At 45.1% G+C, this 22,604-nt stretch overlaps 1 protein-coding gene across 1 annotated transcript; it reads right to left on the reverse strand.

Annotated features, from left to right (window-relative positions):
* Positions 1–621: 621 nt before the first annotated feature.
* Positions 622–20,509, reverse strand: mmp15a (matrix metallopeptidase 15a). The gene is made up of 10 exons (XM_048973212.1): positions 19,667–20,509; positions 14,079–14,227; positions 13,261–13,383; positions 12,339–12,646; positions 8,559–8,720; positions 7,924–8,150; positions 6,624–6,762; positions 5,184–5,334; positions 4,912–5,027; positions 622–4,380 (listed from the first exon to the last, which is right to left on the reverse strand). The coding sequence occupies exons 1-10, from the start codon at positions 19,784–19,786 to the stop codon at positions 3,950–3,952; spliced, it is 1,926 nt and encodes a 641-aa protein (XP_048829169.1). The 5' UTR covers positions 19,787–20,509; the 3' UTR covers positions 622–3,949.
* Positions 20,510–22,604: the final 2,095 nt, after the last annotated feature.

Raw genomic sequence — 22,604 nt, forward strand, 5'->3', positions numbered from 1 at the left:
TTATGCATCTTATTTTCAAAGGCTTTGCGGAGCTCAGTTGCTATTTCTTACAGATCTTGGTGGAGATATACTAGGTATCTTGCATGCAGCAATATGCATATAAAAAAATCCACGCAAGAACACACCCAGCATTGAAAAGACATCCTTCAGTTCTACAATTCCTGGATTGAATGTTTGACAAATTGCTACACCTGCACCTTGGAACCTACCACCTCCTCTCTCTTCCTGTTTGACCTTAAGAGACCTACTGAGAGTAAAGGGCTGGACTCCCATGGAGCACATGTTCCTCGTCCTGAAAAAGCGGAAGTCAGACTTGAGCTTGTGACCCATTATCGCACCCTGGGAGCAGGAGAAGGAAGTGGGCAGGAGACGGGGTTACCCTTTTTTCCTGACGTCCCAATATGGCGCAAGTACTCTGTGCTATACTGTACATTGTTATTGTGCAATAACTCAGTTACAGTACATGCAAATAACTGATTTCATCTTTGACATTTCCAAACCCACTCCGATAATACAGCTGAAAGACTTTATTGTGCTATTTATTGTCTATTCTTATTTTGTAAGGTCAGTATGGTCTGTCAGAATACATGTATTTCCCATCACACTTATAAGAGAGACCAGTTTGGTTTTTATAACATTTTTATTGTGTAAGAGCTACACATGTCCAGCATGGATCATTAAACACAATGTAACAGTGAACGACACGCAAATCAATAGTATCAAATTTTCTGTGACTGCAGCGGAAAAACGGAATGTTACTCACGAAGTAAAAATTAACATTAAAATAAAAAAAAATAAAAACCTGCATACCCATTATATGTTTCTTAAACACAAGTACTATTTACAATTTAAACAATTAAGATAAAAAATATTGTCAATAGGAATGTGACAAATTACTTGACCGATGACATTTTCGATTATAATGAAGACCATGTGGTTGCTATAGACTGAACTCATTTGTGGATTGTAAGGTGATATCTGGGATCCCCTCTGAGGCTCACATGGTCTTAATCCTGGGATACAAAGCTGCTTTGAAAACATTTTGCTGTTACTGACATCTAACAGCATGATGGAGAGCAACTCTCCCGCACCACTGGTCACTACAGAGCACGTGCATTTGCCCTGTGCCGATAAGTACATCTGAAAGGGGAAAACATATTTTCAGTTTCCTATCTGTAATTTATCGGCCGCACGATAAGGGCAAAAATGTCTAGAAAGCAACATGAAACATGACAATCCTGCTGTCTTTTGTTCTTAAAATATAAAACAATATCTGATACCCTGAAGTGAGATCTAGTGGTTAAGAGAGATGGCAGAGAGAGATATACTTGGGGAACGATGGAACTCATCTTGTCATCTGTGAATGTATATGTATACAGAGTACCGGAAATGTAGAGTACCACTGGAGAGGACAAGGGGAAGGACAGTGGCAAGAACAGCCTGGCACACGGCGGCCAGACACTGGCACGTCAGCTTGGCGCTGCTTGGCTCTTCGCTCAATCGACTTTGCCTGAACTCTCCTTTACCCAAAGAAATGGAGGCCGTCCAGCAGGATCTAAACGAGGTAATGGAAGTATTCATCTTTCTCTCCACTTCAAAATCAAATCTACACAAGGTGTAGTTCCGTTGGCATAGCTTTCTGTTTATGGTACTGGGAAGGCTGGGTAGGACACAAAAGCAATATAGGTGGAAGGAGCCTGGGGTGTGTGTGTGTGTTTGTGTTTGCCCTGTGATGGAGTGGCATGCTGCCCAGTAAGTACCCTGGCCTGCTCCCCTATTCTCCCTGGGACAGGCTCCAGGTCCCGCTGACCAGGATAAGTGGTCGGAAGATGGGTGGCTCTAAGCCAATTCTTTATTGCATGGGGGGTTGGGAGACTGGAGAGAAACATACAGCTGTTCTGTAAATTGACACCCCCCCCCTTCCTGTCAAAGGCAGCTTGAGTCCTTCAGCGTGCGAGTAAGCAGTGAAGGAGACCACTCAGAGACTCTCACTGACCTGCACCTTTAAGTGCTCCATTCAGCCCCGGCAGACAGTGCATGGGCTTTTATCTCTGATTAAGTCTTCTGCGAACCTCCCAGGGACACTGGGGTGTATGGCGGGAATGGGGGCGAGGGGGCTGCAAAGCAACCATACTGAACAGGATTCATCACTGACTACAGCGCCGGGGTTGCAGAGCCCTCTATCTCAGCAAGAGTTACAAGCCTTAAGTTTCAAGCCCCACACAGTAAATTGGTAACATTGGATCTGGAAGCTGTATGGGCTCCATTCAGTCGCAATGGACTCATTTAGGGCAACTAAAAAGGCTAATCTTTAACTTGGAGCATATTTGCTGCTTGACCTGCTTTATCGCGGAGGGTAATCTCTCTGGCCCTTTTTCCTTTTAAGAAAGAGCAGATTAGCAGTCATTGAAAGCCAACAGGTGTGTAGAGACACGAGCTGGCGGTATCGGCGTGCAGCGCAGAGGCGCTGTGATTATAAGAGGGCGACCCGGAGCGGGGCTCGCAGAGAAGGCCGTCTGCGGGGGTTCAAAGGGAGCCACGTTAGGCAGTCCTATCTGCCGAGTGTTTGCGAAGCCTTTGCTGCTTGGTATTTTTGAGCCCAGTCTGGTTTGCATTACACAGATGCAGATTACGTGGGAGAAACCGACCTTCACCAAGGCTCATGGCTGAATTAGGCAGGTCTTACTGACAAATGGCCAATGGGGGGGTCTGGCCAAAATGCACCTTGTGTGGCTAACATCGAAGAACTTCGCAATAATTCCCCTCTCAGAGACTGGATTTTGAAATAAGTCAGTTCGCTTTCCCCAGCTCTATTTTCTGAATCATTTCCCCCCAAAAGTTCCTATTCCTGTTTATATTTATGCATTTATTACTCCACGGACTTATTTTTAATGATCCATGATGTGCCATTAAGCAGGAGCACCATCTGTGCTGACTTTGTTATGTCTAATACAACAAAAGGGCTTCAAAGGATTCTTCGGGCGTCAACATGGGGGCGCTGCAGGTCCACAGGGGACTTTAAACCACTGACACTGAGTCACAGGTGCTGGCATCCAAAGGACTGAAGGTGCTGAGTTCCACGGTCTGTCCTGGATCTGCAGCACAATGGACTCAACAACTTCTTGAATATTATAGCATTGAGAAAATGAAGAATGACCATGACTTTATAAATATCACTGAATTCTGAGCTCTATAAACATTATCAAACTTGTACAAGCCTTGGAAGCTCGCGTTTCCATCTGTGATGAATACTGTTTAGTCTGTTCCATTTGGGATCTTGGTGGTTATATAGATACATACTCCAGAAATGCATGGTATTAACATTTAAGAGGGTGACTGTGAATCTGCCTTTGTACCAAACCCAGCAATCACCAAACCCGCTCAAAAAACTGCGAATGATGTCCAGTCAATCTGCCAGAGATCTGCAGCACTGCTATGCGACAATACGACGGTGGCTTTTAAGTACACATCTACGTAAGGCCTTCATCGACAGAGGATCAGAACTGCAGTGGGTTGGTGAGTAGAATGACGACAAAACACTCCGCTGTCCTAAGATAATGTTAGCCTGCCGCTGCACAGACCTGCACCTTCTGCACAAATTTTTGAAGATGATATTCTCAGGCAGGCTCCAGTCTTTTGGTAGATTGTGTTTGTACACAAGTCATGAAATAAATCCTTTGAACGAGGCAGAGAAAGTAAGATACTGTAGACACGAATTCCAAAAACACAACAAAACAATAAATTCAGACAAAAACGTAGAAAAAAGGACAAAAATAATGTGCAATCTTTTCGATATAAATAGACTACAGTTAACAGATTGGGCTGAGCACCAGGTAAAGTGGGTGTATGTGTGTTTACATGTGTATGTGTGTGTCTGCATGTGTTACTTTGTGGATGTGCACACGATGATAGTAATGGAGGAGGTGGGCTCCAGTCAAAGGCTGATTGGTCAAACCCAGTCCTGCAGGGACCGTTTGCAGTGGACAAGCATCTTGGGAGTCCCTTTTCTCTGCAGCATGTTGATGATGGCATAGATCAATCCCAGAATGCACAGCACTAGGACCAGGGGCACAGTCACCATGATGATGTTCATGGTGCGAGTTTCGTTCTCGTCGATCTTGAGGATCACGTCCACCTCATTGTCCTCGTCTTTGTAGTCTATGTCATTGGTGCGGTCACGGCCCGCGTCTGGGTTGAACGGTGGTTGATCCACATCGGGCCACCTGGGGTTCGCTTCTGTGTCGGTGTCCTTGTCTGGATCCAGGTCCACAGTGCAGCCCATGAAGTCCCTGAGGATGGATTTTGGGTATCCCGGCTCACACGCCATTCGATGATTGTCAAACTTCCAGTACTTGGTCCCTTTGTAAAAATATGTATAAGCTGCAAAAAGACAATGACAGGCAATCGTTAGGGACGGAAGCCAGCCGAGGCGGCGCATGCGTGGATTACCCCCCCACGTCGGAAACGGGGCGACACAGAAATGCATAATGGGGAGGTTTTCATGACCACGTCTTGTGGCACGAAACCAGATCTGGCATCAACCTCATCCATGTGTATATCTGTCCAGTGGAACAAATGCAGGCTCCTTTACTCCAGACGCGCACCTGTCACTTAAAAAAACAACCGGAATCAGATCTGGCATGCAGTTTCTAATACCACAGCTGAGTGGCTGGACCCTGCCATAGGCAATCAAGGGTCCAAGAATAACGACCAGGAGGCTAAGCTGGTGAAAAAAGGCTGTCAAAGATGAAGTCATTTTTTCCTTCTCTCTATCTTTTTGTGTTTTACTTTCTCTTATTCCCCCCCACCCCCCCCGACAGTCGCACACACAGACACACACATTTTCCTCCTTTGTGAAGCACAGTTACAGGTATTTTCCTGGCCATTCGTCTCCCCCCCCGATTCCCTCACCACCATCATCACTGAGGAAAGCTCCTTTGGGAGAGGGTGGAATTCCGCCCCACACGCTGATTGGCTTGGGGTAGTCCACATCCACAGAGCGGGACTGCTCGTTAAATCGCCAGTACCTAGCAGAGAGAGAGCAGGGAGGAACAGCGGCGTGAAGCAGCATGCTTGGGCAAAGTGCACGCTAGAGAACAGTAAACTGTAAAGGTAACGTAATGAAGCTTATGAAAAAGTAAGAAATGTGACGATTAGCTGGCCGACAAAGGCAGTGTATCTACCTGTCTTCCTTAAAGAAGTATGTGAACCCTGAAGGCTCCCACCAGATGGCAGTTTGGATGCCGTCGTACGGGATGCCCTGGCCGTATTCTGTAAGCTCCTGAGGGTAGCCAGGCTCCAGATTTGCCTCCCTAAACAGCCAATATTTACTTCCTGCAGACCAGGAAAGCAACGTTAGAAGAGTAGTCAAGAGTAGCCAAATCTCAGCAGCTGCTCCCTCCACACTGACTGCAGCGTTCGATTACTGCTGTATTTCTTTAGCAGACGCCACTTTAGCAGCTTTGCCAGCTCAGGCTGCTTGTATCTGTTACTGTGCAGAAACACTCAAAAATGAGCGACACGTTTATGAGTCTTTTTCGCTGATTTTGAAATAGTGCAGCTCCCAGGGGGTTGGAAACTATGGCAGTCTGGGGTTATCCACTGTCCCGAAACAACCGCGAGGCAGGAATCTCAATCCTTGCCACATCACCGTTGTATGTAGGTCAGTTGCTGGTCACGTGACCTTTTCACAAATGGAGGTTTTAACAGCATTCCGGGACGTTTCTACAGCGTGAGACGGTTATGCAGCACGACGGGCAAACAGACGCCATGCCGAGGTCCGTTTCATCTCTCCTGATTCCACCAACCCAGACCCTTGTTAAGAAGCGAAACCTTTGCAGTCAGCATCTGGAAACCGCTGGCTGATGTAATCCACAGCTCCACATCTGCCAGATGTTTGGTTCCAAGTTTTATTTTTTTAATTCTGCTTTTTTTTTTGCCTCGTATTTCTCGTCAATGGCAACTACCCAGACTTTGGAAGGTTTTGGCAGTGACATCATTTACCCTTAAGACGTTTTCCAGAATAGTGCCAACTGTCTTAAAGAGACACAAGTATGGTTTTTCCAGGAAGTTCTACAGTGTTTCTCACTTTAAAAATTTTATAAAAATTGCACTTTACAGTCAAACAAGCCAAAAAATGAATATGTTACCTCGCCCCAAAGACAAGTTATAGTCTAACTGGTTTAAAACTGGGATGTTACATGCCAGGATAATACTGAGCAAGGTGGAGTTGAGTGGGGGAGGGTGTGTGAATATATATTGTCAATGTCAACTTAAAAGAAAACACACAAATAATGAAAAGCAACAAACAAAGCTAACGTGAATTTTCCAGTGTTCAAAGCGTGAGTTAGAACCTGTGAGCATAACTGAGGAAAACTATAAATCCGATCCACTGAAGCTAAGAGGCTCCGGTTACAGCAAAGGTGCTGAGCGTCAACATCCTGACTATGCGGGAAAATGCATCACGAACCAACCGAGGCCCTTGATTTCTCATCTGTCATGTTTCTAAGGCTCAGTTACTGTCTTAATTAGTGATCCCAATTAACATAAATAAAGCTAATTTATCAGTCATTGCATAGAAATATGATCTACTTTGGAACAACTAAGAGAAATAAGAGAAGCACCTTTGAAAAAGACGAACTTCCCGTCGTGTCGCTCGTAGGCAGCATTGATGTCACCAGGCAGCCCCCGCCAGAAATGGCCGATGGGCATGGGGTAGTTGTCCAAAACTCGGTTACGCCTCACCCTCCAGAACCAACGACCCTGTCGGGAAGAGAGAGAGCTACCGTTGGCCTTTTAGAGAACAGGGACAGGCTTTAATCACGGGGAGACTGCAGCCCTGTGCACAGTAATGCCGACATTTGAGTCCATTCCTTAAAAACAGAGTAACAAAGGCCTTAAATCCTGCCCAGAACCTGGCAGCCAAGCTGACCTCTATACATCCTATCGCCCTGGCTTGCCTCCAAACTGTGAGATCGCTTCAGCTTTATCCAATATTGAAAGCAGAAGGAAAGCTGCCAAGACCCCTAAATTTACCCCTTACCCGCGGACGCACCCCCCACACACATGCACCCACACATACACACCGCTCTTTCCCACTTGTTTGTCAGTGTGACACATCTGACAGTAGATTAAACAATGCTGGATTCCCTTGTGTGCATTCAGAGATATATTTCTGTTTATCAGGGTGTAAGAATGGACTGTGACTGCCAGTCATTGCCAAGTAATTTAAGGCTGTTCTTAAAGGCACGGGCTACATTAGTTAGGGGGGTAGTAGCTCAAAGGTCAATGTGAAAATATCTCAGTAACTCATGGGTGATCTGAATAACAGTCTTATAGTCAGACAGACTGGAACGCAGAGACAATTACAGCAGCGTAAGTGAACACCTGACAGAAGCGTCACCGCAGCTACACACTCCATTTTATTGGCATTCACAATGACTCTGAGTTATTAATTTGCCCATGAATAAATTAATGGTGATTTTTGATTTTGAAATTCTTAAAGTTCATGCCGTAAACTCAGTTCAAATACGGGAACATGTCTGTGCAGTTTTTAAATCATCCTGTGAGTATGAGAGTCAGGAGGGGAAATGACACTAACACTATCGGCCATTGTGACTGTAATAAGGCAACTCCGGAATTTCCCTCTCTGAGTTGTGTGGCAAAGACTGAAAGCCCCTCTTTCAGTGGCTTTGTCAAGAAATATTTTAAAATGTGAATCGGAAAATGGAGGGATGAGGCCTCTTAACTCGAGTCATAACCAGGTTCCTCATGCTCTATCTCAGAGCACAAAAAACATCTTAGACTTTGTCTTTATACTTTGACCACCTGGGAGAAAACCAGGGTGTTTATTCTCTGTGAACATGCCTGACCATGTCTGCTCTTCTGGATTGTTTGTTCACTGCAGACAAGTGATCACCTCACCTTGAAAACAAACATCTCTCCTCTGAGCATAGTGACAGTGTCAAAGTTTCCCTCGCAGATGTTGGGTCCGTAGTGGTCTGGGCGGTCTGTGGTGTGTGGCTTGTCTGGCCGGCGAGGGGGGGGGCCAGGTGGGGTCTTTGGTGGGTTGGGAGGCCTGGGCTCTGGCTGGGCAGGCCTGCGAGGCGTGATGGGTGGCAAGGTCTGGGTAGGGGTGCTGTCTGGTGGTCCTGTAGAAAACAGAATGAGTTGGAATGCCTTCAGCACATCAGGGGGTGTCATGATGACTTAATGCCCTAATGGATACACTGAGAGAGATCTGGTGGAAAGAACCAACCATTCAGTATGAGGTCAAAGTCAAGCACTAGTTACCCCCAGCATTACCAATACAAGCTACTGCACTGAGTCAGTGATTCATTAAGCTAGACTGTTCTATAAATTCTATTAATGAAAAATGTCAGATTTACGGAGCTGGGACACAAAAGCTTGGGGTAGCATACGCATCCCTTTGCTCCTGCTGGACCTTTGGGGGTTTAAGTGAAGCACGGGGGAGAGGGAGAGAGGCTGGGAATGAGAAAGACACAAGTGCCTTGTTTGCAGGGATCGCACGCTGCAGCCCTGTCAGCAGAGAGGCCTACCGTAGATCTGCTGTATCCCACGTAGGTCATCCTCAGGCAGCTCGAAGTTCTCCGTCTCCATCCACTGATAGAAGGGAGCCATGATGGCCTGAGGGTTGTTGGAGTGCTCCAAGCCCAGCGCATGGCCCAATTCATGCACAGCCACCAAGAAGAGGTCGTTGCCTGAACGGAAAGAATCATAACGTTTAATGCAAATGCACACCATTGTTTCCGTGCTTTGTGTCAATTCTGCAAAGTTCTAAATCAGTGGATAAACAGACTAAAGGTGTGGTCTGTGTTCTTGAGTCGCTCCGGTTTTTCTGGAACTATAAAACCGCTGGGTTCCGAGTGGTACCTGCATCTCATAAAATCGGCACATGCACTGGATCTCGTAACCGGCTCGGAGCGGTCCGAATCGTGGTTTTATTGCACCAAACTCAGTAAGGTTTATAGCCTCTCTACATCGCTGCGTGCTAATTCAAGCGAGGAACTCGGAGAACCGCTCCTCACAACCCGTAACTCATAGAAACTCTGAAAATAAACACAAAACTCCGGGACCAAGACTCACTACACATAAGGCCCAGTGTCCTGTAGGTATTAAAAGTATATTATGGGATTTCTGCTATAGCGTGAACTTCTTTGCTTGGAGAGAAATAAATGTGTACAGTAAAGAAATCCGCACTATTTTTAGAATGAATACAGTAATGGTGAAAGCCAGGCTTTCCCTGCTACTGCAGATCCCTGTTCCAGGTAGAGTCTCAAGCAGCTCTTTGTGTCCGGCCTCTCGCTCAGTCCCCTGACCCTGGGCCACTTCCCCCTGGCCGAGGCAGGAAGAGCTGCACAGTGGGGTTTGTGTGAGTGGGCATGCCAGTGCGTGTGTGAGCGATTGTGCGAGCGAAAGTGCGAGGGGGCACTGACCCCCCTGCGATATCCCATCCTCCCACAGCATGCCACGCGTATGCTCCACTGTCACTGCGTGCGTGCATGTGCGTGTCAGGGAGAGACGTGTGAGTTTGCGCAAGTAGAGCCTTTTACTTGCATGTTTTAAGAAAAAAAAAATGGCAAGCATTACGTTACGTTACTCCCCCGCGGAGTTAATCGCTGCAGTTGTTAGCGATGCTAATGGAGTCGTATGGATAAGGGCCAGGCGTTTCGCAGAAGGCCTTGCGTGGTGCCCTGCTTTTACTGAGAATCTTTCGTGCTTTACAGAACCACACCATTTGCGTCAGCTGTTTTCTCATGTTCCGCAAAAATGTACTAAGCCCTAAAAGACCATTTTATTGCCTCCCCATCTATGTTTTTGCCTGATGGCTTATTTGACATTGCCTAAGTATAGCCGACCGCCTCCCTTTTCACGTAAGGCTGGCCGCCCTCCTAAAGGCTCCACTCTGCAAATGCACATGGCCCCTGATCAATGGGGTGCAGCCATTCCAGTAAAGCAGGGTCTTGACCTTCCAGCAGCACAGTTACAATGACCTGCCTCTATCGGCACCCTGCTAATGGAAAAAGCCCAGAAACAGAATCCATTCACTTCAATGGTGCCTCCGCGTTTTCTTCAAGCCTGCATGAGACTTCGATTTCCTAGATTTGCTCTCTCTTAGTCTGCGTATTTAGTCTGGCGAAGTGGGATCCCCGTGTCCTGATGTGATTCAGGATAGGCTGCAAAGCTGCGTGACTTTGGGGAGGAGAGATCAGGGATGAGATCACATCTATCCTTGAGGCTGTCACAGGAAATATAGATGTTTGGGCCCCCAATCTTTCCAGTCATTCTAGGGTGCTGAGTATCGATGCGGGAGCATGGAAAAGGGGTGGGGATTGTGACAGTCATGTGACAGTCATGTGACAGTCATGTGACAGTCATGTACAAAGGCCCATTTAAAATCTATTTGCACTAAAAATGTGGATAGATTAACATCAAGGCTCTCTTGCATGCTCACATACACAGCTCAGAGATCCTAGCAGATCCCCCAGCATTTAGCCGTCTGTTCCGTTTTACTGATATGGGGATATCAGCTGTTGGCTCTGCAGACAAATTTCAGACATCGTAGTCCTTTTGTCTCAGAAATGTCGCAGTTCTACTGTAAATTACTGGTTATTAACCATGAGCACTTCCACAAGATAATACCAAGGACTCTTATGTGTTCTGCTAGGAATTTGCTACAATCGCTAGAAAACAACCACACAGCTTAATTCCTAGCAGATTAGGGATCTCCTAATCTGGTGGTAGAAATCTTTGTTCCCCTTCCAAAAGCTGCGTGGAATTAATCATACAGTAAACTGTTTATTATATATTGTATAAATGTTTATTATATACTGTTTATTATATACTGTTTATTATATACTACACACTCTCTGTCCTGCTTCCACTATTGTTTGCACATTTATTTTATTTATTTATTGTTAACCGCTTCAATCTTGCATTTTTTGCACACTTCTGCAGCTGGAATACAGTCATAATACTGCATCCATTCACAGCAGTACCGTTACTGCTTCTGTCAGCTGCACTGTACGAGTATGTTGCCTTGTCCTGTAACGTTGTATTGCTGCCCTTGTATTTATCTTTCTCTCTCTCTTTGCACTCTGTATAGTTCTGTCCTGCCTGCACTTGTATAGTCTTGTGTTATTTCTGTTTTTGTTCTCTGTGTTGCACCATAGTCTTGGACTATGCATGTTGCATTTCTCTGTATACTGTGCATATGGCTGAAATGACAATGAAACCTACAATTTAGGCTAAAATAAGTATCTCCTTACTGCCTACACGCGCTACACGACGGTATCTAAACCTTTGCGCAGAGATGCGCCTGACACCGTCTCCTGGACTGCAGACCTGCTATCTTGCACATTACCTCGGTGTGTCATTTCTTCCATAAAAGGGCCCCGGGAAAGTGGCTGCCCCCACCCTCTGCCTACGATACCTCCACACTTAACGATACAAATGTGCGGCTAACCATCTGTGCCTCTTTTAACTCAGGAAATGACAAAACTGCTGCTTTATTCCAGGAAAAGGTTCAGACATTTATTTCCCTGGCGCCGCTTAAGAGAAAATAAGTGAAGAATCAAACTGCGAGAAAAACACCGAAACAATCAAGGCAGCTCAAACCCGTCGATATTTTTTACGACTGTTTTAGAGTATTGATGTGAGGAGGGGCAGGTGGGACTGAGTGAATGAATGGGTGACATTACCCTGCTGGTTTGATCATCTAGCCTTTTGAAGTTTACAAACAGCAGAAAAAACAAGAAGTGTGGCGATCAGCCAATGGAGGGCTGTCAAGATTCAAGACTTTCACCAATCATATCAGCATTACTTAGCTGACTTGGAGTCAAGAAGATCAGGGTCTGCAACTTGAGATCTGGTTTTAACCCCGGATACCAACAATAAAAAGGTTCTTTCTAAAGACTATCAACCTGAATCAGCTTGTCCTCATATAAACTGACCTGAATGAATTTCATTAAGGAGCCCAAACAACAAGAACAAGATGATCTCAACATTCCATTTTCTTTTGTAGGTAGTTCTGTAGAATTATAAAAGTTGGAATGAGACGGATGTGATTTTCCCATTACTACTGAAGGTGTCATGTCGACATTTAGCTGAAAGAGTGACAAAGTGAGCTGAAACCGTCAGCCTCGCAACAATCATACTGTCAGTTAACAGAATTAACTTAGATAATTTAAAACATGAGGTTCCTTGGCCAAAGACACCCTCCTACTTACTTCAGAGCAGTGATGTCACTGATGGAAATGATTTCCTATAGAACAACGATCTCTTTCACAGCATTCTACTAGGACGGCCAACGCACTCACCGGAATGGTCCTCATTGGTAACTGTCCAAGGCTCATCTGAGTCAAAATGTGTGTCTCCACCCATGCCGGGACCCGGGAAGTAGGCATGAGCTAGAAAACCTCCCTCACCGTCGAAAGGTGAGCTGTCACCATGGAAACCAGAGGCGAAAAAGATCAGAATATCAGGCTCCTTGCGTCGGCCATATTTGATCTCATGGTAGGGAATCTCCTCAAATCGCAGGGGTGTCACTTTCTCCCACACCCTGAAGGCTTTGCGGATAGCCTCATATGAGTTGGACTCCCCCACTTTCGGTGTGTAGTTTTGTATGCTGGAAGAAGTCAAGACATATACCTCAAATCAAGACATATACCTCAAATCAAGACATATACTTCACTCCAACATTCTATGCAAAATAAAATTAGCTGCAGTAAGACGATCAAGTTAAATGAAGCTGTACTTTGACATTTGCATAAGTATATTTCTTTAATATGTGCATATTATATCTTGTTCTTCTTTGTCACTCTTGGGACGTACATGTATACCGGGACTATTCAAATCACAATCCTCAAGGGCCAAGAACTGTTAATTTTCCAGCCTTGCATCAGCCAGGTGTGAAGCATCTGCGATCAGTCAAAATCAGTAATTATTAAACTAACTGTTTGGGATAATTGGAAAGAAAGGACCAGATTTGAAGAGCCCTCATGCATACTCTGGAAAACAAAGGTTGGGTTCAGAATGCAGGGTCAGCAGTTTATGAGATAACCCAAGAGCATCTTGAGGGGATAATGGCTTTACAGAAATGTGACAAATCTTCAGAGAATGGGACTTGACCTGGCAACTTTCCGACCACAGGCACATAGAGACACACTAGCTAAAGTACAATCAAAAATATGTTAGTGTGTAGTACAGCTTTCTGACAGTGTCTCAAACTTCATTTTGTACCTGAACGTTAGCAGGTCTTTGGTCCACTTGTGGCCGGTGAGCGCATAGCGCTTCCGCCGAACATTGGTTTTGATCTGACCCCCAAACTTGTCTGGGACTCCACAGCGGGGTTTCTTCATGGCCCTGCCCAAAGAGAGACATTAGCGTCGACTGCAAGTGGAACTCCCAGCTAGCTCGTACAACTTTCCATGGGTAACACACTCCATGGTCAGTGTTCTGCATCAGAATCTTTATTGCCACACAGCAAAGGCTGGAGGACATTTTTATTGGTCCAACTTGCTACTGTTGAATACACCATGACAGTAGACAGTTAACAATAACGGGGTGACAGACAGACTAAATACCAGACACAAAAAACTCAACAGAGAGGAGTGAATGTAAAAGGTATGTGAATAATACTGTAGTTTGTGCAAATTCAAGTAGTGCGGAATATTGACTTAAGCACATCAGACAGCTAGATAAATCAATGCAATGACGTTCAAAGTGATATGCTGCTCTCCTAGCTATTGAGCTACTGAGATGCTACACAGGGTTCAACAGTAGGATATGTGATATGTGGACAACCTCCTCTCAATCGTTTGCATGAAGTCAAGTTACACATGACATATTAGAGAAACAGGGTGGGCTGTTTCCTGAAAAGGCTTCCATCACAGAGCTATCAGGTTACTGCCAACCGGCCCCACCACTGCCCCTCCTGCTGCTTTTGTAATCCCTCCCGTGACACGCTTAGGCGCAGTGGGCCAGGAGCAATTTATTTGACCGTTTTCAGGTGACAGACTGCAGTGCAACCCGACCCGACAGTGGGGGAGGCAGCGTACGTCTGAGTGACTGGATCCATCTCGCCGGTGATGCTCAGGCCGTAGAAGCGCTGCATCTCCCTGATGGCGTTGGACAGGATCTGCCCCGAGCGCATGGTGGACATCTGCCGGCTGGCCTGGGGTAAGTACCCGTACATCCGTAACCATGTCTGGGAAGGAACAGGAAGGGGGGGGGGGCAGCTCAGCATCACCGCAAGCAGATACCATTAGTCCATTAGCCCAGCCAGAGGGACTGTCGATGTGGGCGATACAAACAGCAGGGAGTCAGAAGTCAGCAGATCACATGACACAGGGAGAGTGGAACTGGTTGCCAATGACTCCATCACAACTTGAGAAGGCCCATGTTACTGGAAAAGTCACGATCACTGCAGCATGAGAAATGTCGGTGTTTTGTTTGTGTACATCTGGGGTCTCCAACTGGTCCTGGAGAGCTACTATCCAGTAGGTTTTCTATGCTACCTGGCTTCTGATGAGACACACCTGTTCTGGTGAGACACACCTATCCAGGGCCGGAGTTGGAGACCCCTGGTAAGCATGGACTGAGAAAAAATGTGTTCAGCTGCAGTCTGACTGCACTTCACCAGCATGTATAACTATTATAATAACCATCGAATCTCCTTCTGCGTCGAATGGCACATGGTTGAAGGACAAATGATCTTGTTGACAGGAGCTTATGTTCTTGTGATGATAAACAACTTCCTAAAGCAGAACCAAATGGTAATATTTTTATTAATGTGATAAAAATATATATCACACATTTCCCATCTTTCTCAGAAGTGCATTGACAGCTGGCAGGATTTTGGATATAGCTCTTTGCGTTCAAACGGATCCTATAAGAATAAAGCAAGCCGTATTGCTTCCACGTGTCTCTGTAAAGCTTCTCACAGCAAGTGTTTGCCAGAACCAGACCGTGTGAGAAAGTGGGACGTGTTTCCTGGATGACAGTCATGAGAAGGACCCTGTCTGCCAGCTTAAGGCCTTCCATCAGGTGCTGAGACCTATCCTGCCACATGACGTGCCACTCAAAACCTTTCCGAGCAGGGGCCGAGACCTGTCTGTGGCACGACGCCCCTGCATTTCCATGGTAACGGTGCGTTACTGTCACTAAGGCCTCTGACCAAGGGTCTGGTCAGAGCAAGCTTTACCCTCCCAAGTGCTTCCCCATACGTCAAAACAGCTGAAAAAGAAAAGCGAATCGAACCTTTAAGTGTCAAAACACAATTCCTCCTCTCTGCTCCCTAGTCACTCATTTATAACATTTCCTTGCTCCCATTCCGGGCAACAACGGCCTCCTTTTTTCAGATCTGCTGCCCTGTGAATGTCTGAATGCCCCTTCTGTTTGTGACACACCTACACCTTGAGATAAGCAGTCCTGTTTATTGAGGTTTGGAGGGCAGGGTGTGTGTGTGTGTGTGTGTGTGTCTGAAGAAAAATCAATTAAGAATAGAAACTGGGGCTCTGACACACCCATCAACTCCACTTGGTTCCACAAAAGGGCCCCTGGCATCAGCTGTACGAAGGTATTTATTGCAGGGCAGTGAAGCAGTGAAGCAGTGTAATACTCTGAATCAAAGGATGTGTCGGGGCTTCTCTGCCAACATCCATTTCCAGGACAGCAACAGTGCATCCTTCAAGGTGCTCGTGCAGGAGAGAGATCTAAGGAGACACATGTTTCACTCATGCACTTCCTTGCCAAGTGCTTCTCAATGATAACCTGGAGTTACAGTGCCGGGATTAAAGATCCACTGACAGAGAGATTGACACAGATAAGTAAAAATGCGCCGTCGCTCGGCCAGGGCTAAGAAGTGCCAAGATACTAACAGCTGGATTATGGTTTAACTTCCAGAAGACTGGGAACTTGCCCTTTCCGACTAAATGTGTTTTTGGTTGTGAGAAACCATATTGAAAGAGTAGGGGGGAAGTTTTCATTTCAGTGGGGCTTTGAGACAGTGGAATTATATCTCACACCTGTCCTGTGTCTGCATTCTCTGAGCAGAGCCTGTCGCTGTGCTCTGCCAAAGAGCATCTGCAGATGAATGTTTTTAACTGAACTGTGGTGGATTCCATAAGAGTTTAAGCTGCTTCCACAGTAGATGCACTATGAACACCGCAACCGTGTTCCACAAAGAACAAATAATGATCTTGAACAAAAGGTCAATTTATCAGGCCCTTCAACCAACAAAAGAAATTCGAATCCATCTGAACCCACAAACCACCTTTTCATTGATCTATCGTTTGCCTTCCTAACTGCATTCCCACCACATACAGTATGTTCTGCAATTCTCTCTAAATCCATTATATCTGAAATATATTATATATATATATATATATATATATAGGCTCAGCTGATTAGAATGCTGTGCTTATGATCGGAAGGCTGTTGGTTCAAATCCCCAGCTTGGTAGTGATCTTGTTACTGCATTCTTGAACAATCTCTTTTATCCTTGGATGATGGCAGTAATAGTTTCTGATAAATACACAGCCTGTATCTGATACCATGTGTTCCGCACCTTTTCCTGGATCCTGGTTTTCAGCCACTTTCGGAAACTAACGACACTTCCTTCGGCATCACTTCCCATTACAGAGAAATAGCTGCTCTGCCCTCACATTCCCAAGCGGCGGCACAGTACTGGGGAAATCGGAATGAGAGGATCGGATGCAGGAATCCTTCAGATGAGCACCATGTTGGAATGCCGGGACTAAGGCGGGATGAACAACAGCGTTCATTGTACCTCCTGAATGGCTAGAGAGCCTCACAGGCCTTGGTGTGTCTACTCCGTTTGTCGGCAAAATAGCTGTATTGCTCAGCAGGCACAAGCGGAGCAGCTGAGCCGCGGTGGCACCGCCCCTAACCCCCCCGCCCCCCCCCCATCTCCCTGCTCTGGGCTGGCCACCCTGGAGGGAGCAGACAACACTGTCATTATGGCTCGTGGGACAGACAGTCAAGCTGAGCTGTGGGCCTGGGGGGCCATGCTGGGCCTCCTTTAGGATGGGGGGCCCAGGGAATTGGGTCAGAGATACCAGACTGAGAAGAAGAACGACAGACTTGTGGGGAATGAAGAATTGCACAGTGAGAGGCTGAGTAAAGGCAGAGAGAGAGAGAGCAGATGTTAGGCTGTGTATAAATAAGGCGAAATACTCAAAAAGGGAGCCATCTATGTAATAGAGGGTGGTCAAAGGTGGATAAAGGATAAATACAGTCCCACGGTAAATCCAATACCGACCTTGATAAATCCATACTCAAATATCAGCTACTGCCATTATCTCATTGTCAATATTGATTATTCTGATGAACATGCTACATTTCGCTTGCCGTTGGAAGCCTCTCAACCGTCAGAAACCAGAATCCTGTAACATATATGCAGTAGTGCAGTGGGGCCTGCTAGTTTTATATTGCCGATATGTTCTTGAGGGATTGCGGAACGTTCCACACTGTCAGGCACCATTCACTTTCCTCTGTGGGTGTAGGTTAGCGTATTTGTATCTTTAATTTCAGCCATGTTCAACCAGACCTTTATTTGGCCGTGGTGGAAAAAACAACCCGTTTGTTTCCCATATTACAGGTTTAAATTCAAGTGCATCACATCATCATCTTTCAGACAACAAAGATCCACCAACCATCTGTCTTTCTATTTCAGCTACAGGAAGTTTACCCTCTATTCTAGAAGCATGTAATTGTTTCTATTTTAGCTAAATTTAAGAAAACAATATGCAAAATATAGTTATAAATTTACTTTTTTTAATTTCCAGTTGGAGATGAAACCTGGAGTCAATAACATGGGGTACCATCATTGACAGATGTGCAAATGTAGAGAGAGGAGCCAACCAAGTCAATATAAAAACGGCCACAGGAAGACAGACACCCACATGTCATATGAGATGATTTCCTCTCAGCTTCCTGGTTGGTGGCATTTTTGCCACCTCCAGGTTTTCAGTGTGATGAGCGTCTGGTAGGACTGAATACCACGCCATCCGGTCAAAGACGAACTAGCTTTTCCAACAAGCAACATGCCTTTTCAAAGACAGACTACAAGCTCTTTTTAAACAAAGAATCCTTAGTAAAATACACACTGTCTACAGGTCTAACATACTGTGTTGGTGTCGTCTTTGGCCATTAATTGACCAGCCACATATTGCTGTGTGAGATCTGGTCTCCGGGTATTAGGGTTAGTAATTCTGTGACGTAGTTCGAGGCATTTAGGAGCCCGTCTGAAATGGACACATACAAAGTTACGTGGAAGGCAGACAACGGCTGTAGAGACACTTCAATGTGAGTCAGATCCTCATGTGTTTCTCTGGAGCTTCTATCTCTCTATCGCATAAGCCAGTCTGTACATCCCACCAAGATTCAACAAAGCAGCATAGTTACCGTGTCTATCTGCATGTCTGTGGATCAGTGAATGCGAGGCGCGGTTCGGGGAGGGGAGCAGACGCCTCAACAGGCAGATAAATGCAAATTCAGGGGACAATACTCTCCGTCTGGAGTGGTCGCCCTCAAGCCCTTCAGTCAACATTTAACAATGGCTGTTGACGTAGAGTGGGGGCAAATCCAGCCTGTCCCCCCCATTGCTTCTCCGCCAGTGTTGTTGTCTAAGCCTGCAGACCGTTTTATGACAGGTGTGTCAGAAAGGCAGCCCAAAGACAAAGGTGGGGGCGAGAGTAAGAGGGAGCAAAAAGGAGAGAAGAGGAAGGAAGAGATGGGTGGTCATTCAAGGAGGGATAGTGACTGAACCTACTAAAACAGCAAGTGCAGCCTGATACTGGAAGTAATGAAAAGGCCTACAGTGCCCAATGAAAGGAGAGGCAAAGGGGCATGCAAGAAGCCATGAGACATTTCCGCCCAGACAAACCGCGTCGGAACCACACGCGGCTTTTAACAGCTTCATTCATAATAAGAAACTTTTGCGGCATCAAGACAAGGTAACAGCGGTGCGTTTTCTACCAATTCCTCGCTGCTCCAAGAGTAACTGTACAGGGTGTTTCATGTCCACATATGGTCTCCACTGCGAGCATGTCCAGTAAGCCGGTGAACTCAGGCGATATGTGTACTTTGGGGGGGGGGGGGAATGAGGGCAGGCAGCGAAGTGCGCCGCTTAAGGTCAGAAATCAAAAGAACCACGTTACAGTACTGTAAATAATGAAGAACACATATTTACGAGCCGCTATAACCACAAAACCTACCAAGCCAAGTCATGTATGATGATGTACAAGGTGTAATATGCTAGATAGCTGCCAATGGTAATATTTTCATAGTAGGTTTATTAACTTTAGTAACCATCCACTCATTAGTGCCTGTCTAAGTAAAGTGAGGAGTCCACCACTGTCGGCAGTAAGTCAGAATGAAATTAATATACTTTCCAATGTCTCCATTACTATCATCTGTCACGTTTGGAAATTGCTGAAGTTAACTGACCAAGTGTACATTTTTATTCACATGACTCTAATACTAGATAAAGTTGCTGTTTTTACTGCTTACAAACTGATTTAATGTACCAAACCTTGCATTTCTGGAATTTTAAAGTGCAAGAAAATGAATGGAAAGGAATTCAATGTAATAGATCAATCAAAAATAAAAAACGATGCATCACCTCAGGATTGAAGGACTGGTCTTGCCCAGCATGAGTCCTGCTGCTCAGTAAAATCAGGAAGGAGAGAACCGAGCTCCATCTGATCATCAGCACAGTCCAGCATTTCACCGGCGACATCATGGTCTTATGTAGGCGCTTCGCAGAGCAAGCAGATCAATCCAACCTTGACAAGGACAACTGCTTACGCGATGTCTGCTGTTTAATTAAGCTTGGAAATTTAAGTCCTTTGTTTCTTGGTGCAGCAAAAGAAAAAATAGACTGAGCCGAGGCAATAAACACACATCGGCCGCATCAAAAATTGTGGAAGCGGACAATAATCCGAACTGTCACTCTCAAGGACGCGCTCCATCCACCAAATCTGCCATGTAGTATACAGGTCATTTCTATTTATTGTAGAACAAATGTCCAGAAGTTCGTTTCCTGCGCTTGCAGGCTGCTGTAAGTTACGTTTCCTGCCTCCCGTCAAACAAACAGACTGACAGCGCAGATTATAACAGAACTGATCATTTTTACTCGTGCGTCCTAATAAAACACCCTATGCAGTTTTCTTTCATTCCGCAAATCGTAATAAAAAATAAACTTATTGCATCTTAAATGTGCTCATTTCACCGTTTCCCGTATATTCTTGGTTTTAAGCTAATTGCGCTAGATCCACCAAACCAGAGAAGTTGTTCCGAAATAAACAGGCTTGAGAACAGGACGGACAAAAAATATCTGCAACTTTTAAAATATACTTGCAAATCAGCAAACACTCAGGGGGTTCAATCCAGATCCCTTTCAGTTCATACGGATAATACCCTGCCGACATGCAGGCTACTTCTTCTGCCTTCCTTCTTTCTTCAGCTTAATAAAACACTGCTGTTGGACGCCCCCTTTCAGATCTCTCATTGGGATGGGGGGTTGGATGGGGAGGGGGCTGGCGATGGGTGGCGGATGAGAAGAAGATATAACCACGCTTCCTTAAACTTCACTTTACTCACATAATAGCGATCCGACAAGAGTATGATTTATTAATTAAATTGTGTCGATGAATATTTTGTGATTCATTTGGTGAAACAAACTAAAAACGATAGAAGTAGAAGCCGAAATGTGACAGTATTTAGCTTGTGCCAGATGTTTTAATAGTGTCCCAGCGTATGATCTGTGCATCTTCGGATATACTCACGCTCAGATTAGCAAGTGCTGACGGTACCACTAATTATAATTTAATTCATTAATTCTGCGTGATTCAGGGCATATTTATTAAGCACTGAATGGTACATATACATTTTATAAAGCTTTGTTAAAGGCAATCGCGCCGTAAATTACATCTGACATGATATGCATTTTCGGGTCCACTTCTGAATCGCCTACGTAAGACTGTAAATAAGCATCTTTAGCGTGTAAAATGTAACCCTCAAAAGGACTGATAAGCTGATCGTCCTTCTCTCTAAGCGCCGTATCTGGACGTGGCACCGGAAGACACGTTTAATTCTGCTGTGTGCGGGGATGGGGTGGGCAGTGGCTTCAGGCAGGGATGCTGAGAGCATCTTTCTCAATACAGTAAAATTAGCGAGAAGCCAATCGGGTGGGGGCTTATTAACAGCTGAATGGACTTTCTGATCAGATACAGAAATCCCAAACAACTAGACAAAGCTCACATAAGTTATGACCCAGTCTAGGGTTTGGCTGTACAAATACTGCAGATGTAAAGATATTGAAACGAATATTTATAGTTAAGTAACCACGTGACCTGATTTATTCTGGGTTTTGTTCATACGCTTAATAATTGACCGTTAAATAGATGTGAAGATCGTATTTTTTTAGTCAATGTGTGTTGTAACATTTTTTTCGGCCTGGGGTGGGTGGGTAAAAGGTGAAATAAATAATTATTCTGTTGTTTGCCGTATTTCCAGCATAGTGTTCAGAAGAAAACTCTGAGCACTTCTAGGAAAATGTGTAAACGTTTCCCCCTTGGTTGCCTCCGCCTCGTAATTAAAACTTGCTGTTGAGTCTGACTCTCATATTGTGCATTCATAAGGTTTGTGTGGGGTCTTTCCAGTTAGACCCATGTACTCAAGAAAAATCCGGAGATACTTTTTTTCATTTGTGATGCTGATTTTGCTGCCCTTCACTTGGATTTTACGACACTGCATTTTAGTAACTCCTCATCATTTCTGGCCTATTAAAGATACTTTGACAAAAGTGTCATTTGGTGGCACCCAAAGAAACTGGGGCTGGTAATAATCGTTTTTAGGAGAATTTAATAAAGCCCAAAGCTTTCGTACAACAGGCGAACTTGATGCTTGAGTGTTCCCTAAAAAGACTTGAAGACGAAGTAAAATTAAATTAAATGGATCAAATGCTATGAAAGGCGATGGCGGCCTCTGCTGGCGAAAAGTAATTAGGTCTATTATTATTATTTGCGAACGCGAGTCCGGTTCTAAGCAGAGCCGCAGATCAAATTGTGTAAAGCCCACTGGAATTTGCCCACATAGTGCGGATCTCACGGCTTCTTACCAACAAGAGAAAATGACGACGTGCTGCACAGTGGACGTGAAAGGGGAATTAATTCACATTCCCCAGTTATTAATTAATAACTTAGGCCTACATCTTTTTTTTACAAGGTTATCACAAGCACAACAGCACACGTATGTAGCAAAGAAAAACATTTTTAATCTGAATAGCACAATCAAAACAGTAAGAGTGCTGAGAAATTGACACATTGGCTCAGCCAATCACATTGTTCCATATATAGTTGAACACCTACGTCAGTGATACCTCCTCAAGTTGTGCCGTATGGGCTGGGCTGGGGCCTTCAGTGAATTTTATCTTCTGATTTACCTCTTCAGGCCATTTCATTCCTTATTATGGTGCTTCTTACATCTCTAATGCATTGTTGGTCCATTTGTAGACCATAATTGGTTCTTTTATCATGTCTAACCTTGCCTTAGATATG

This window comes from Brienomyrus brachyistius, chromosome 13 (genome assembly GCF_023856365.1).
Source record: "Brienomyrus brachyistius isolate T26 chromosome 13, BBRACH_0.4, whole genome shotgun sequence".
NCBI classification, from domain to species: domain Eukaryota; kingdom Metazoa; phylum Chordata; class Actinopteri; order Osteoglossiformes; family Mormyridae; genus Brienomyrus; species Brienomyrus brachyistius.